Source organism: Ochotona princeps, chromosome 10 (assembly GCF_030435755.1).
Source record: "Ochotona princeps isolate mOchPri1 chromosome 10, mOchPri1.hap1, whole genome shotgun sequence".
Classification (NCBI taxonomy): domain Eukaryota; kingdom Metazoa; phylum Chordata; class Mammalia; order Lagomorpha; family Ochotonidae; genus Ochotona; species Ochotona princeps.
The window spans coordinates 40,579,394-40,597,919 of record NC_080841.1 but is presented as its reverse complement, the minus strand read 5'-3'; the positions used below and the strand labels follow the sequence as shown (position 1 = coordinate 40,597,919).

At 41.1% G+C, this 18,526-nt stretch overlaps 1 protein-coding gene across 1 annotated transcript in view; it reads right to left on the bottom strand.

Annotated features, from left to right (window-relative positions):
* The window catches only part of GNPAT (glyceronephosphate O-acyltransferase), a 31,628-nt gene extending 13,109 nt beyond the window's left edge, over window positions 1–18,519 (bottom strand). Inside the window, exons 1-7 of the mRNA XM_004578541.4 lie at window positions 18,280–18,519; window positions 10,598–10,780; window positions 5,727–5,903; window positions 4,495–4,624; window positions 788–915; window positions 429–504; window positions 25–176 (exon numbers count right to left, since the gene is read on the bottom strand). Coding sequence (XP_004578598.2) covers window positions 25–176; window positions 429–504; window positions 788–915; window positions 4,495–4,624; window positions 5,727–5,903; window positions 10,598–10,780; window positions 18,280–18,351 — 918 coding nt within the window. The 5' untranslated portion in view covers window positions 18,352–18,519. The remainder of the gene's footprint in view (window positions 1–24; window positions 177–428; window positions 505–787; window positions 916–4,494; window positions 4,625–5,726; window positions 5,904–10,597; window positions 10,781–18,279) is intronic.
* Between the last annotated feature and the right edge of the window lie 7 nt (window positions 18,520–18,526).

Below are 18,526 nucleotides of genomic sequence, written 5' to 3'. Positions count from 1 at the left end.
CAAGTTTGGTGATCCTTTACATACAGCAGTAGATTCTTTTGGTTTAGGAATCCCTAGAAGCTCATATGCATAAAGAGTTTCTTCCAATATCTTATCATAACTGATGCTAATTGGAACAAGGTAGGTATCAAAAACTTCTCTTTTGAAAAATGGTTCCATCACAATACTCAGAAGACCTGTAAGCACAGAGAGAAATGCTTTATCATAACTATTAAGGAGAACAGCATACAAGGATACACAAACACTGTATGTACTGGAGTGTGTATTATGCAATAAGCCATGAATATAAAAGGCTGAATATACTTATAAAGAAAAGAGCATTTTATGTAAATACCTAAACAAGTGTCAAGTTCCATCTAGTGGCTTCATGATACCACAGCCAAAGCCATTGAGGTTGTAACTCTCCTTCTAATGTGCAAGTGACTTACCAAATTTAGGGGTCAATGCTTTGGCAGAGCGGCTTCTTGTCCCTTCGAGGAAAAATTCAACAGGAGCATAACCATTCTTTAAAGAGAAAACACAAACAAAAAACACAAACACAAAAACCCATTGCCTACTCTCAAAGTGATAAATTCTTTTGATTCCCTTCCCCAACTCCCTCCCAAGCCTACTGAACAAACATTTGCTTACAGTGAAATAAGAGAGTCACACAGATTAAATAGACCGCTGAGGTTTCGTACATCCTTGAGGGGGAAGAACAGCTAAGTGGCCTATTCAGAAGTTAAGAACTTAAACAAGCAAATATCAGTGAAGAGAAAATATTTACTTGGTAGTTATTTGCATTTACCCGTAACATAGTTTTTACATATTCAGAGAATACAGCCCAGTAGAGTTTATTGCCACCAAAGGTGCGTCGCATGAAGAAGGCCCCTGACATCCTCAACAGCTCACCAATCATTTTCATTCCCAGGAAGTCTAGAAGATAAAGGAGTGATTGATATTTATTTGCAGATCTTGAAATTTTCTATAAAGACCTAAACTCAAACACTACTGAGCTTTCATGCTTGTGAGATATCCCTATGATATTAATACTTCTATTTTCTAAGAATAAAATAAGATCTGTTTAGCAGAATGATGGGGCAGAAAGGACTCTGTGGGCCAGGTGCTCACTGGGACACCCTGTGCCACCACTGCTTTACAGCCAGGCTGGTTGCAGACCAGGAATAACAGCAAGGCCTCGTGACAATTTACATCACATTGCCAAGGTCTTGGCCCTGCTACTGAGCTGGACGCCAGGCCAGCATGTGTCCTTCACGCTTCCAAGCAGCAGGCTGAACTAGTTCTCACCTTCTGCCTATAAGGAAAAAATAATAACCTACTTTCGGTGGAACAGAATAAATAACGCAAGTCTGAAATGAGAGCAACAGCTTTCATCTGCAGTTTATGCACAGCCCTTCTCTTCATTGTTCCTGATTTCTAAATGATTTCTCTCACACTTTCAAATGAAAGTGTTTGTTGCCTTATTAACAAAGATGTACATTCAAATCCTAATTTTTCTGACTACCTTGCAAAGGAATTGTTAAGTAACATTATCTCAGCAGTCCTACTGTTAGCAATTTATCCTACAGAAATAACAGTACTAATATATTACAACACTGTTTGTAATAATAAAACTAAGTTATGATACATTCACACTGATGAATAATATTATACAGTTCTAAATAAGATATAAAATTATAAAATGCTGAGAAGAAAGACGGGAAAAACTTCATTATACAGGATTTGGCAAGAATGTTATATAAATTGAATTTCATTAATTCATAAGACAATAGTTTTTCACATTTGTCATATTCATTTCATATGTTGCTATGAAAATAGAGACAAGATATTCAACATCATGGGTTTCATGACAATAATAAATGGTATAATGAAGGAAAGACAATATTTTCAGCTATCTATATTACAAATATTTCAATATCCATACATTTTTCAGTAGTTTCATAGGTTATACTCCACAAATGAGTAAAAACATGTTATTTCTTTCTTTGCCTTATTTCACTTCTATGGCAGAACTCATCAATTACATCAAAAGCAAAGCTAACAAAACTAAAAAAATAAACCAAGCTTTGCTTCACAGTTAAAATCTTCTCTGTATCAAAGGACACAATGAACAGAGTGAAAAAGCATTGACAGAATGAGATATACTGAAATAACCAGATTATGAGTATATGAAGAACTCCTACAACTCAACAGTAATGAGAAATCAAAAAACCCAAATAAAAAATGGGCAAAGAACTTAAAAAGATATTTCTGTAAAGAAAACATACAAATGGGGACTGGAATGGTAGTGTAGCTGGTACAGTAGCCTATCAGGCTACTCCTCAGCCTGAAAGGACAGCAACAGTCCCTGTCCTAGCTGCTCCTCTTATAATCCAGCTTCCTGCTTATGCCTTGCAAAACAATGGAGATTGCCCAAACCTTGGGTCCCTGCACCCATGAGGGAGACCAGGTAGAAGTTCCTGGTTCCCACCTTCAAATCAGCTCAGCTCTAGCTGAGCTGTAATTCTGACTTTCAAGTAAATAAATAAATCTTTAAAAAAAAAAAAAAGGGTGGGCCCGGCGGCGTGGCCTAGCAGCAAAGGTCCTCACCTTGAACGCCCCAGGATCCCATATGGGCGCCGGTTGTGGTCCCGGCAGCTCCACTTCCCATCCAGCTCTCTGCTTGTGGCCTGGAAGGGCAGCTGAGGACGGCCCAATGCACTGGGACCCTGCACCCGCGTGGGAGACCCGGAACAGGCTTCCTGGTTCCCAGCATCGGATCGGCGCGCATCGGCCCATTGCGGCTCACTTGGAGAGTGAATCGTTGGACGGCTTGCAAATGTGGAGATCCCATATGGGTGCTGGTTCGTGTCCTAGCTGCTCCATTTCCCATCCAGTTCCCTGCTTATAGACTGGGAAAGCAGCAGAGAATGGCCCAAGTTCTTGGGACTGTACACTAGCATCATATGCAGAAGAAGCTCCTGGCTTCAGATCATCTCAGCAAGATGATATGAAGCCATTTGGGGAGTGAATCAGCTGATGGAAGATCTTTCTCTCTGTCCCTCCAACTATCTGTAAAATCTGCCTTTCCAATACAAATAAAATAAATCTTAAAAAAAAATAATATATTTGGGCCCGGCGCTGTGGCCTAGCGGCTAAAGTCCTCACCTTGAACACCTCGGGATCCCATATGGGCGCCGATCTAGTCCCGGCAGCTCCACTTCCCATCCAGCTCCCTGCTTGTGGCCTGGGAAAGCAGTTGAGGACAGTCCAAAGTCTTAGGACCCTGCACCCGTATGGGAGATCTGGAAGAAGCTCCTGGCTCCTGGCTTTGGATTGGCTCAGCTCTCGGCATTCTGGCCACTTGGGGAGTGAATCAGCGGACCAAAGATCTTTTTCTCTGTCTCTCTTTCCCTCTGAAAATCTGATTTTCAATTAACAAAACAAAACTCTTCCTTGGTATCTTAAAAGGAAAAAGTAGGATCTTCCATCTGCCGGTTACTCTCCATGTGGCCACAATAGCCAGAACTGAGCTGATCCAAAGCCAGGAGCCTGGAGCTTCTTTTGGGTCTCTCACGCGACTGCAGGGTCCCAAAGGTTTGGGCCCTCCTCAACTGCTTTCCCACGCCACAAGCAGGAAGCTGAATGGGAAGTGGAGCAGCCGGGATACAAACCAGCACCCATATGGAATGCTGGCACATGCAAAGCGAGGACTTTAACCACTAGGCTACCATACTGAACCTGAAAAGTAGGATCTTAAATAGATATGTGTACTTTCATGTTCAGAAGGCTGTGTTATCTGATCGTCAACCCAAACTGCCAACCCACCGATGGATGAACAGATAAACATGGTGATAATCAATACTGCAACTTATTCAACTTTTAAAAAGAGAAGTTCTGACACATGCTACATAGTGGATGAATTCAACAGCATTATGCTAAGTCAAATATACCAGTCATAAAAAGACAAATACTATGTGAGTTCACACATATGGAGTATCTATAATAGTCAAATTCACAGAGATAGAAAGCTGAACAGTGGTTGTCTGGAGCCCAGGGGGAAGGTAGAACAGGGAGTGACAGTTCAATGTTTCAGAGTCGGGATGAAAACAGTGTTAAGGATGCATCGTAGTAATAATAGCCTATTAATGTGATGATATTTTAAGTCAATGAATTATACACATACAGATGGATAAGATGGAAAACTTTTATTACATGTATTTTTCCAAGTGCTATATTTTAGCAATTTTTTTGTAGATATATCAATTTATTGGCTATCAATGTAATATCAAATAAAAAAGTAGATATTTTATTTAAGCCTAAACCAAAGAATCCTGGTGCATATATACTTTCTTATATGTGCAGAATAAAATCACATACAGGACATAATCCCAACTATTACACACTGGGATTGGAAGGAAGGATAGCCTCTTTTTATTATCATCTTCACAACTTCAGTACCAATGGAATCATTCTGTTTTGTCTTTTAGAGTAAGAAGCAGAAAAACTACATACCCATTCCTGCTGCTATAACTGGCACAGGCAAATCGTAGTTGTATAAAAGAAATGACAACATGAGAAAGTCAATGTAACTTCGGTGACTAGGCAGCAAAACTACAGGATGCTCCTGGATGGCTCGTTGCAGCTTGAAAACAAATTTTAGACTTTGAGTAATTTCACCTGTATTATTAACATCACTTTTAAGAAACAGTAACTTTGCAGAGAGAATGCTAATCATCACCATCACATTCCTATCATATGTACAAGTTTAATTTGCTGAGAAGCTAAAATTTACTTCAGGGTTCTGGTTAAACAAATTTCCATAATCCAAGGATTTTAAAATGCAAATTTTATAATTAAGTTAAGGATGAATGTGAGCATCTCCAGTAATAGGACAGATACCATGTCTTCCTGATATGATGCAGAGAACACAACATGGCATCACATTAGACCCACATTATGAATGGAATGCAGCATGACATAAATCAAAATCAGGAAAAACAAAAACAGTTAAAAAAAAAAAAGACATAATCTAGGAATTTCTCCTCTACATGGAATACAACAACTAGGGCAACTGCCAAAGCATGAGAGAGGTTTGTATTACTACTATATCAATATCGATTTGTTTATTTTGATCATTGCAACATAAAAGAAATGTCCTTGTTTATGCAAAAAATACACTAGGGTACTGAGAAAAAGACAAAAGATATTTTAGGGGAAATCTAAGTGAATTTTTTTTCTTTACTTTTGCAACTTCTTTGAACATCTGACATAAGCTTGGCTATAAACTTAAGATAGGATGACGTCTGAAGTTAGGGGGAAAAAAACAAACTCTCAGAGAGGCACATCATATCTGCTCAAAGCGGACATGTGAGGGCTAGGCCATAGGTATTTACTGGCCATGAGAGTTGACTAAATCACAACAGGTTCAAGAAGAAAATTTTGTTTCTTTTCTTTTCTGTTTCTATGATAAATGACCATCTCACCCACAGATGGTACATTTCAAAGTACTCACAGATCATTAAAACCATAGCAGAACAACATTCTTAACCATTGGTTTGACAAAGGCATAAAACAAGGTTTTATGAAGTTATATTTGCAGTAATTACTGATACACGCATATACCACTTTCTTTTTTTGTTTGATTTTTAAAGTTTAGTTCCCACATATGATGTAGAACATGAGATATTTGTCTTCCTGAGTCTGGCTTATTTCACAGAGATTGCTTTTAAATAATCAATACTTACTTTCTGAATACCTTCTTCATTTACACACACTTTTGAGAAAATTTGTTTAAATATTTTGCTCAAGGCAAAGGCAAAAAACCGTATAGCCCCCAGACGCAGTTTGTGGCTCATCTCATCCAAGATCTCGCAAACTTCTTCCCGGAGGGCATCGACAGATTGAAGTGATTCCATGGAAAGCTGTTAAGAAAGGGTAGCAGGGATAAATTTCTTTAAGAAAAAAAAAAAAGGACACCAGGACTCTTTTTCACCCAAACGAATCAATAATAGTTTCAAGTGGACCAATGTGATGTAACTCGAACACATTGGATTTTTTAAAATCTTAATTTGACACAACTTGCTTTTCAACACAACAGACAAATGATCCTATTCAGGCAAATGTAAAGGATAGAAAATCAAAGAGAATCAGCTTCCTATGACAGCATCTTATTTGGTTTATTTTGGTTAATATATATTTAATCCCTTGTTGCCTAGGCTGGGGACCCCAACATGTAACAATTTCTCTCAGTAGACTGCTGCAGCACTTTCCCTGCTTGCTCCATGCTATTTCAAGGTCACATGAGCGCACAAGGTTGATGATTGCCCCGGAAACTGGAGGACAGCAGAGCCTGCTGCAGGCCCAACCCAGAGGACAGAATTCTGGCAGGCTCCTGAGGCAGTGAAATGACCGCTCCACCAATGAGGGGCAGAAGCAACGGTTTCCATGTCAAGGTGGGTTTACCACTCCCTTGCACTGCTCTTCCTGGCTCTTCTTCCTCTGTAGCCCTCTCCTTCATGTCTGTCTTTCTGCTACATGGGGAAGAAAGTCGTGACTGGTTTCCTGGGATAAATGCCATCTAAAATTCTTTTTTTATATTTGGCTGAGGTATTCTTTCCCTGGTGGTCAGTGAATCTTACAAAGTTGAAAGCAACAGACTATGCTGAAAAAGGCAATTCAGAGTTCATGAGACATATAAATCACTGGTACAAAATTTCCCAAACTATCAAAAGAGTAATTACTAAAACGAAACTTCAATCATCTGCCTACCATTGTCAGGATCCAAGATGCGTGCCAGTTCATGTAACTTTCCTTCCAGTTCCCTGCTTGTGGCCTGGGGCCTTGGGACCCTGGACCTACGTGGGAGACCCAAAAGAAGCTCCTGGCTCCTGGCTCTGGATCAGCTCAGCTCTGACCTGGCTATTGCAGTCATTTGGGGAGTGAACCAGTAGAAGAAAGATCTGTCTTTCTTTCTGTTATCAGCCTTTCCAATAAATAAATAAATCTTGAAAGAAAGAAAGACAAAGAAAGATAACACACACACAAAAAAAACACTTAAAACTAATCCCACGCCTGACACTGTGGTGCAGCAAGGTAAGCTGTCATATGAAATGCTGTCCTGGGGCCCAGTGGCGTGGCCTAGTGGCTAAAGTCCTCGCCTTGAACGCGCCAGGATCCCATATGGGTGCCAGTTCTAATCCCGGCAGCTCCACTTCCCATCCAGCTCCCTGCTTGTGGCCTGGGAGGGCAGTCGAGGACGGTCCAGAGGTTTGGGACCCTGCGCCCGTGTGGGAGACCTGGAGGAAGTTCCTGTCTCCTGGCTTCGGATCGGCATAGCACCGGCCATCGTGGTCACTTGGGGAGTGAATCATCGGTCGGAAGATCTTCCTCTCTCTCCTCCTCTCTGTATATCTGACTTTGTAGTAAAAATAAACCTTTAAAAAAAAAAAGAAATGCTGTCCTGTACGACAGTGCCATCATATATCGCAAGGCAGGTTTAACTCCCAGCTGCTCCCCTTGCAATCCAGTTTCCTCCTAGAGATCAGGGGAGGGCAACAGAAGACAGCCCAACTACTTGGCCTCCTACCACCCATGTGGGACACTAGGATGGAATTCCTGGCTTTAACCTGGCCATCTGGAGACTGAATCTCCAAATGGAAGATTTCTTTCTCTGTCATTTCACCTTCAAATAAACAAACACTAGAAAACACACACACACACACACACACACACAAAACTACTCCCTTTTCTAACTACATATCCTAGTGCAAAGTTACTTTATTTCAACTCAACATATATCAGACTGAACATAGAAACAACTATGACAAGTCAGCTGTTTTCTATTAAACTAAAGACTAAAGAGGTTTGCAAAAAATTATAAATAAATAAGAGCAGGTTCCAAGAGGTCAGAGGAACTGTAGTATTAAGCATGGCACAGCCTGAAGTCTAAGGAAATATGCTGAAGTTTAAACTGAAGAGATCTCGCCTAGGGACAAGGGAACAGGTGAGATTAAAGAGAAGCTCAATCATGATTTTGTCCCCCATGAAGGAAAGAGTGATTCTCAATCTACAGGAACAAAGAAGCAGGGTCAAAATGGTTCCAATCTTTGGTAAACAGCGTCAAGCAAAAAACCTGCAATTCTGAATAAGCATTCTCTCTTCTTTACAAAAATATGCAACTAACTACACAGGTGCTTTTCCTGAAGACATATACAGGGGCCAGGATTGTGCTACCATCTGTAATGCCAGCATCTGTTGTGGGTGCTAATTCAAGTTCTCTGTGCTCTACTTCCAATCCAGCTCCCTGTTAATAGCCTGGAACAGTAGCAAATCAATGGCCCAAGTATTTGAGTTCCTGCTACCTACACGGGAGACCTCGGTGAAGCTCCTGGTTCCTGGCTTCAGCCTGGCCCAGGGCTGGCTATTGTGGCCAACTGGGGAATGAACCAGAATGGAAAATTCTCTCTTTCAAAACAAATTAATCTTTAAAAACAGAGGGGAAAAAAAGACATTTACAGAGAACCAAAAATACAGTGGAGGGTGTCGAGGGTGTCCACAGGCACATTATTCTTTCATGACGTTCATTAAGAAATAAATATATTCTCTTCTGACTATGATAAAAACCATAATCAATCATAGAACAACAGAATGCTGCTGCAAGTCATTCTAAGCCATCTTTCAACAGCAGCGAACATGAGACTCTGGGAAGGATGAAGCAACAGGCCAGCAACAGCTACAAACACATAGTTCAGCACCTATAAACCTACAGCCAACTGAGCACTGGGCAGTATAATAAGGATGGCTAGCTATCAGGGAACTCTAATACATCAACTATCTTCACTTGATCCTAGCCAAAAGGCTGAGAGGCAATTGATATATCAACTATCTTCACTCAGATATAGTCAAACGATATGTCCAAAGCTGAACTCAGGTACCCTGCCAGACCTGCTCTCTATTTGAAGTTTCCTATCTGAAGAAGTTTCCTATCTGGATTGTTCTATTGTCCATTTTTTTCATTAGATTTATATATTTGAAAGGTTGAATTACAGAGAAGAAGAGGCAGAAGCAGACTTGGAGCAAGAGAAAAATTTTCTATTAACTAGTCCACTGCCCCAATGGCTGTAATAGCCTGGGCTGGGCCAACTGGAGCCAGCAGTTTGTGGGTGCAGGGGCTCAAGCACTTGGGTCATATTCTGCTGATTCCCCAGGCATGTGAGCAGGGAGCTGGATCAGTAGTGGAACAGCAGGACTCAAACCTATGCCTGTACTACAGGTGATAGCTTCATCCTCTATGCCCTCAAGGTTGGTCCCTACTGCTGTAATGTTTTACATTCTTTCCGTTCCTCCATCCAACTGATCATTAAACAAATCACTTCCCTGACTCCCTGTCTCTGTACCAAATTATCTGTCATCTATCAAATGTCTTAAATCTGCCCATTTCTGTTTCTATAACCACTTCTGCCAATCTAGGCAACTGCAATGGCATGATGGGATGACTGACTGCAGGGGCATCACAAGCAGATTTCCTGTTTCTAATTTTAGCAGAATAGAGCTTCTAAAATGTATAACACTTCACCTTGAAACCTTTAAATAGCTTGGCACTGTAGGCAGGATAAAATCCTATTCTTATGCAGTTTACAAAGCTCAGCGCAACATGATTAGCACTTACCTTTCCAAGACCCTTTCTTACCTTCCTTCTTTACGTGCTCTATGCTCTGCTCACGAACTACCTTCACTATGGGGGAGTTACATGGTCACTCTTAGCTCCAGTGTATAAAATAAGCTAGCGATTCCCAAATTTTGCAACCTCTCCTGATATTTGGATTTAGTTGGTATGGAGGCAAGACCAAGGCATGGGAACTTTTTAAAAACCTCCCTGAGAAGTTATAATGTAGAGATTTGAAAACCATAGGAATAAGCCATTTGCTCTGCCAGGCACACCCACTTCACACAGGAAATCTCTAATCATCCTCTAGCCTTCATTATAAAGTCGGGGCAGGTGCTTCAGGATAGAAACTTCAGATGTCCAAGTCCCATTTCAGAGTGCGTTGGTTCATGTCTGGGCTATTGAACCCTTGTGATCCAGCATCCTGCTAACATACCTGGGAGGCAGCAGATGATGGCCCAAGTATTTGCGTTCCTACAAGTACATGGGAGACAAACAGTCTTCTTGTGGTCCTCTGGCTTTAGGCTAGTACAACCCTGGCTGTTGTGGGCATGTGGGGAGTGAATCAGAAGTGGAAGTTATGTTGCATCTATTTGTATGTGTTTTTCCCTCTCTCTGCCTTTCAAATAAATAAATATTTTTAAATGAAATCATTTTTAACTCCCTACGCCAAATTAGCTGCCCACAGATCAAATCAGTGTTCCTTCCTATTGGCTTCCATGAGCACATCTACTACTGTACTATCATTATGCAATTATCATTCCTGACTATGTACTGCACTCCAGTTGCTTATCGTTAGACCTCCAGTATTTAGCAGAGATGGTACACATTACAGATACAGTATTATATGATGAATGTGCTGAAAGTAACTAGACTTACAAGAACACATTTAAGATACCAAAGTAAAGACTTTACGGACAATGAACAAATCTGGTATGGCTGCAAACTTACCTGTTTTATGACATAATGAATCTCTTCAGAATTGAGAACACTATTTTTAATATCACTTGGCTTGCAAGGGGTAATACCCTTGTAGACAAGAGGTGTATAGCATTTCATTGCAAATTTGAAGTCACTGACATGCCTCCTCTCTTCTAAAATATCTTCAAATTCATCCCATTTTTTGAGCTCTTTCTGTGGATAACACACACAAAAAAGGGCACATATTATAATCTGGACAGATCAAAGGACACTGGTTAGTTCATTTTTGTCAAAAAATTTTTATTCTTCTGAGTAAGAGTGTGATGATGATAGACTTTCCTATACTAAGAAAAAGAAATGTTAACACTACTGAATTATCACAATGGTCTCATTCTATTTCTGTCTTCTTTGCAAAGTCAGATTTCTTCAGGAAACTTAACGATGAGCTCTAGAGTGATCTAACCAATTTCACAAGGTTTCACCACTACACTGACAAACTAGATTTGCCTGTCTCTACTTACTCAGCTTTCAATATTACAACAAAATATATATTAAAATCCCAAAATTATGACAAATAAAATAAACTTATGTGGGTGTAAACTAAATGAAATAAGTGTTCCCCTATAAGCAGACTATTTGCTGTGAAAACTTCCTTATCTGCTGTTGAACAAATTGAAATCCTAATCAGACCCTAAAACTTTGTTTACCAAGTACTTCTGAATTATCAGTTTTCTAAAAAGTACTTTCTTGATTACAAAACTAATGGTTGCAATAACTGTAGCTAACAGTTACATACTGTCAGTCACTATTCTAAGAGCTTTGCAAATTGAAGAACATTCCTTTTAATAAACCTGTGAAGTAGTTCTTTTCATCATCCCCATTTTATAATAGGAAAAACAAGAAAAACAAGTGAAATAATTCCTGCAAGGTCTCACAGCTTGTAGCCTCCAACCATCCTTCAATTTTCCTGCTTTGGTTTTTAATTCATAATTCTCTTCATGGTAGAAAATTCACCTCATTCCTCTAATCCAGTGGTGCTCAATTTAGGGAAAGTTTTTCTCCCCAAACTCCCTTCCATTTTCCCCTTAATATGGTAATATCTCCCATCAGATCATACTAAGTATTCTCTCCTACTCCACTGGTTCACAAAATAAATCATATATGTTTCCAAAACTCTTCTCTTGTTCTCCTCTCAGTTGAGCTCCTAATATACATTCCTAGTTATAAACGCTTTAAGTTTATACATTTAGTAATAAAAACTTCATACTTGGTATTTCCAAAACTGAATTCATTTATTGCTAACCAGTCCTACAAGCTATTTTCCTAAATGCCCAATTCAGCTATCACACCATCTGTATCCTTCCACATCGTTCTAAATGCCTCCTCTCTCACACTTTGCATCTAGTCTATCCAGTCTTGTAAGATTGCAGCATGTCCATTCCCCACCCACATGGCCACTGTTCAGCTCAGGCTTCCTGTGCAGCCCACGTTGTATATTACACTTTCCCCACTGACCCTGCCTGTGGTTTTGGTCCCTTTGAATCAATACTGTAAGTTGCCATTGTGCTCTTCTCCAAGCACAATCCTGACTAAACTATTCCCTGCTTAAAACACGTACTTACTCCTTCACTTCGGGTGCCATGTACAACCTGCCATGCCCTGGTCTTTCCTTCCCACTCCCACAGGCCTCTCAATGGAAGAAGCTGCATTTCCCAAAAACACTTCACTGTTGGCATGTCTCTGCACTTTTGTACATGGTGTCCTTGCTTAGACATCACTCTTCTGTGCAGATGCTTTCCCAAGATCCCCAGAGGGAATTATTCACACCATTATTCACACCTTCTCTATTAGGTCTTTTTAGTCTAGTACCTACACCTATTACAGTATGTAACACAGCTGGTTTCTCTGTAGTTCCAACATCTGATCATGTTGCTGAGGTTCTAGAGTAAAAAAGTAAACGTAAGAGTAGTAACACACTCGTTTATAAGGTGGGAGAGCTTTCTCAGATTATACATTTCTCATTAGTAAATTAATTCACACATCAGTTCAGACTTGTACTACAAAAACTATCATCATAATTTTAGGGCTGGCACTGTGGTGTAATTGGTAACCTGAGGCACCAGCATCCCCTACGGGCACCAGTTTGAGTCCTGGCTGTTCCATTTCCCATTCAGCTTCTGCTTATACACCTGGGAAAGCACCAAAGGATGCACAAGTGCTTGGGATCCTGCATCCATGTGGGAGACCTAGAAGAAGCTCCTGGTTTGGATAGGCCCAGCTCTAGCAGTTCCAGCCACTTGGGGAATGAGTCAGAGGACAGAACATCTCGCTTGATCTCTGTGTCTCTCCCTCCCTCTCCGATTAACCTGCCTTCCAAATAAATAAATAAATTTCGTAAAAACTAGTAATTTTAGAGCTAAAACAGAAATCAGGAACTTCTTATTTAGTAATGCTGGGAGTAGAGGAAGAAAAGGATCACATTCAGAGGGGCAGGAGAGGTCCTCAGGTAAGCAGGCAGAGAAACTTGACAAAGCTTCCCAGCCACTGGATTCTGGAGAGATTTCATTGTGCTTGGAGTGGAGAGACTAGCAGCAATTCAGAACTGCTGAATTCTCAAAACCACTTGCGCAGTGCCCTTGGAGCAAGCCCCATATCAGACAACCTGGGATGGGTGGGAGGCTGGGTGGGGCTTCTCTCTTTATCTCCCCCCTTATCCCAGAACAAACAAACAAAAACAAAGAGAGAGAGAGAGAATGAATGAATGAATAAAAAAAAAGAAAGAAAAAAGAAAAAGCTTTCCAAATATGATGACCTGTTACTTGCACAAAAATCTTAGTATTTGACCCCAAACCCTTCATGCTTTCCCTATCACCGACCTTCATCATTCCCCCTCTTCCAACAGTTTAGCAATGCAAAGACCTGTAGCTCCCTAAACAGGCCATGGTATTTCAGGGCTCACAAGACCTCTGTCAACAGTACTCATTCTCAAATATTTGAACACTTAGGATATGCTCATACTGGGTACACAGTGTTGATCAAGACAAACGCTGTTTCTTTTATTATGAGTAAACTGACTGGTACATGTGTTACCATTTACTGAAACAGAGACATTTACAAATGCCCCTCCTTATTGTTCACCTGGAAATTATTTACCCATCAAGCACAGCCAAGTTCGTCTCCTCTGTGTGCCATTTCCTGGTTCTCCATTTTACTAAAGTTGTCATCCTCTCTTACATCTTTATGGAATCCTCAACAATTGGATTTTTAAGATAATCTATAGAACATTTCCTTAAATTTGAATTTGATGCCTTCCCCCACAAAACTATGAATTTCTTGTCCAGACAGGTAAAGCCTTACATGTTTTTGTACTCCCTATCCTTAGTGACAAGTGAGTAACTGTAGAAAGAAAACACAAATTACTACATGAAGCTACTTTTTGAACTCTGTTACAACGACAATTCCCCAGTACTCACAGGAAAAGGTCCAAATGTCCCCATAACCCAATCTAATCTGGTGGTTTTTATGTCAGGTTGCTCAATAAAAATATTCTGATGCCCTCAACTCCAGAAATTGCTGATTAATGTAGTCTTGGGTGGTGCCTCATTATCAGAATATTTTTAAGTGCTCTAAATGATTCCAAAGTGCAGTTAGGACTAGGTATGAACTGCTTATCAAATGGTCTTTCTTAAACCATCCTGGAGAAGTGTTTATATCAATAAATAAATATATTTACATGGCTACTCACTTCAGTAAGATTTAGGTGAAATATCTCTCCCTTTTTATAATTTGCAAAGCAGACCTCTCCCTAACAAACCTCTCCTTGTACCTCTCCTCCAACTGCTCTGGCAGATGCATTCATTCAACAGCCAGCAACTAAGAAACCACAGTGTACCAGGCACGATTATGCAGGCTAAGAGCACAGCCCAGTCAAGGGAGGCAAGGGACTCAGTTTACACATAAGTCTTTAAGAAAAGATAAAATGCAACAAATTGAGGTAGGGCATACCTAGGGACACCTAAGTGCTGGTTAAAGTTTAACCATTCAACAACCTGCACGAAAGCCATGACTTGTGTTGGCTAATTTCTGGGGTATACATACTTCCAAAACAGCATTCTTCAAGCTATCAAGGGCCTCAAGAGCACAGCTGGACTGATGCACAATAACACATCACTGTGGGATCTCCTCCTTCCAGTGTTATGAACACAATAACCTTAACAAAATAGGCAACAGTAAAAATTCAGTAAAATTCTTAAGAAATGCTAACTCCTGAGCCTTTGTTAGCTGTATCTATAGTAAAATTTACTTAATTGTAAATTTGCATAATTTATTCTTCTAATAAAGGCTATCTTTTAACAGCAACCTTGATGAAAAGTTTCAAACAGTGCTGGCAATCCATTTTTAAGACTGCTGTAGCACATTACTGGAAAGAGAAATGAAGTGAAATAACAGTACAGTAACTAATGATTAGAGAATGACCATAGGATGAATGGTGATCAAAAATCTCAAAGAGCCAGCCAGCAATGCAAACTTCCAGGAAAATAGCATGCCACTCAAAGGAGAGACCACTCTGAGGACAAAGCATGCTGTCAGAGAAAAGGAAGACAGGGCACTGGAGAGCCAGGAGCCAGATGATTAAGGTTAGAACAGCAGCAGTTACCAGATCCTGTACAGCCTTCTTCTGGTAAGCAACCCAGACCATTTCACTGACTCTAAAAGGAAGCCGTAATTTGAATTATGGTATACCGGTGGTTCTATCCTCCAGCTTCTTACTGCATGATCTCATTGAAAATTTTCAAGCACACGTTTAGCCTCAGATACAACATATTGCAAATGACTGTCAAATCCATATGGTTAGACCACACCATCCTCTTTTGTTTGGTACCATTTTCCAACTCTACTTGGATGTCTCCCAAACACTTTATAATGTGTCTGGTCCATAACACAACAGTCTACATGTTAAAAATCATTACTTTTGCCTCTTAAATTGAACATATCCCAAACTGAAACTACATTACTAGCTAAACCTGCTCCTCTTCAAGTGCTTTCTATCAACGAAGGGTGTCATCATCCATCCAGGTGCCAAGTCACAGCCACCCAACAGTTGATTTCAGAGTGCCTCCTTTGCCTTAACCACCACATTCAACTGGTTCCACAAGCTAATGACTTACTACCTGAAGTATCACACAAATTCATCCACTCCCCTTCCTCCCACTCACACTGCCATTGCCTTACTTCAGGCTTCCTCACATCTCTGGGTTATTTCAAATTGCAATTGCCTAATTGATCTCCACATTTATGCATCAGATTCCTTCCCCAATTTAATCCTCTTCCTATAGGCACTACTTTAATGGTTACCCAAAGATGTTACACAGCCAGAAATCTAGCAGACATCTTAGATTTTCCAAAGATACAAATGGCCTCCCATAAAAGTACTTTTTTTTTTTAAGCTACCAAAATGTGTCAATACAATCCACAAAATTCCTTTATTCTACTTCTTTATTTTTACTTCTCATGTGCTCTTTATTCTACTGTTACTTACTTGGTTCTCTGAAATATGCAAGGGAGTTGTTTTCTTACATTAACTAGGAAGACAGCCTTACTCTTCCTTATTTCCCATTCACAGCTTAAAAACTGTGGGATAGAAGGTTAGGCCACCACACTGGCATCTCATAAGAGCACTGGTGCCCATCTCAGCTTCTTTCTAACCCTGCTCCCTATTAATCCACCTTGGAAAGCAATGAAACATGATTGGACAATAACGTTGTGGCGCAGCAAGCAAGGCCTTTTCCTGTGATGCTAACATCTCACACGGGCTCCAATTTGAGACCCAGCTGCTCCACTTCTGCTCCAGCTCCCTGTTAATGTGCCTGGGAAAGCGGAGAAGGATGGCCTGAGTACCTGAGCCCTGCACTCACATAGGAGAAATGAAGCAGCTCTTGGCTTCTGGCTTTGGCCTGGCCCAGCCTCGCTTTTTGGGAGCACTCGAGAAGTGAATCAGTGGATGCAAGCGTTTTCTACTTTTGTCTCTGCTTCTCTCACTGTATCTCAGCCTTTTTTTTTTTTTAAAGATGTATTTGTTTTTATTAGAAAGACATCAGATTTATACAGGGAAGGAAACACAGAAAAAGACCTCCCATCTGCTGGTTCATTCCCCAAATGACCAACACAGCTGGGACTGAGCCAAACTGAAACCAGGAGCCAGGAGCTTCTCCCAGGTCTCCCACATGGGTGCTGGGTCTCAAGGCTTTGGAACGTCCTCCACTGCTTTCCCAGGCCACAAACAGGGAGTTGGATGGGAAGCAGAGCTGCCGGGACATGAACTTGCACCCATATGGATCTGGTGCTTGCATGGTGGGAATTTAGCCAATTGAGCCACTATGCTGGGCCATAACTGTCTTTCAAGTAAATAATTTGTAAAAACACATACAGAGACCAGCCATCTTTCACTGCCTTCCAGGGTGGATCAGCAGGAAGGTGGGTCAGAAGGAAGCTGATGAAGAGGGAAGTTTAAATCAACTTCTTCCTTTAATATACACCTGAAAAATTTCACACACAAAGCCCAGCTTTGAAAAAAGGCTATCTATTTGGTCAAGAACTGCACAAAAGCCCTCTTCCCTAAGTGCCTGAAAGCTTAGAAAGCAAAATGAAAATATTCCCATCACAGAACTGTGGTGTGTGTGGGTAAACCAGGAGAGAGATATGTTCCAAAAGGTTTAAAGAGGCAGTTAAAAGCAATTATAAATTCCAAGTTCTTGAAAGAAAGGGAAGAGCAGTATCTCCCAAGTTTCAAAGAATATCGGTGTCCCAATTTGAAAGGAATCACATATTCTCTTGAAACCAGGTTTCTTATCTTGCTCTTTGGTGACTTCCATTTTACCCTTCCTGCATTTAAGTGACAGCCAGGGCACAATAACATATGTCTTTAGAATGCAATCTTGTATTTCCTCCTGAAGTAGCCAGAGATTAATTTAGTAGTTAACAACAAAAAACAACACTAGGGCCATCTGCCCTATCAACTGTGCAATCCCAAGAGTTAAAACTTTCACTTCACACTTTCTCCATGAAAATTTTGAATACCATTTTCTGGAAGGAAAAAAGAAACCCATACAGCTAAAAACATAAGACGAATACAGAGTTGGGAGTAAAAAATGCAAACTGGAAAGAGGCAGAATGGCAATAGCTGTTCTCCAAGATGAGTTGTGGAAAATGCACAACGAAAAACAGAAGATGAAAAGCGGCAATACAAACTCCCACTAGTTTTCATTCTAGTTTTAGATTTAAAAAACCATCCCTACAGAAAAGCCGAATGCTTTTTCCCCCCAGGAATATCACAACAGCAAACAGACGTGGTGGAGAGCTATTTCAGCCCGGGTCTGACCGCGTGGGTTTCTAAGGTTTGCTCCATTTGCTCTCGCTTATAGGGTGGGCAGATTTCAACTTTCATTACTACTTCTGGAGGCCCAGAGCCTAATCCTGGAAAAGAGAAGAACGGAATGGGAATAAAACAGAGCAATCATCCCCGGACTCACATTACACGGACTCACAGCGACACGCGTTGCCTTGGAGACCAACCCATTCAGAGCCCCTCCTCAGGGGTCTCAGGACCCACTTTTTGGGAGGCAGTGATCGAGGGTCAAAAGGGTAAGAGACTAGGACAAGAGGGACTTCTCTCGCGGGCTCGATCTGGGCCTCGTTCCCTGGGGTGTGCCTACCGAGTAGAGCAGAACCACAGAGCTGGGAGTGGAGCCGACAGAGAAATAACTAGATGAACTAGAAGAATCCATGGTGTGGCTGCCGTCCCGGGCGGGGCCTGGGTTCCTTTGCTAAGCGTTGGAGATGGTGCTGCAGGGGGCGGTTCTTCCGCGCAGCGGGGCCAGACCTCGCCTAGGGCGGCGGCACCCTCGGCAACCGCTCCCCAAGACCCCGGTCGCCGCCATCTTATCCAGGACGGAAGCCGCA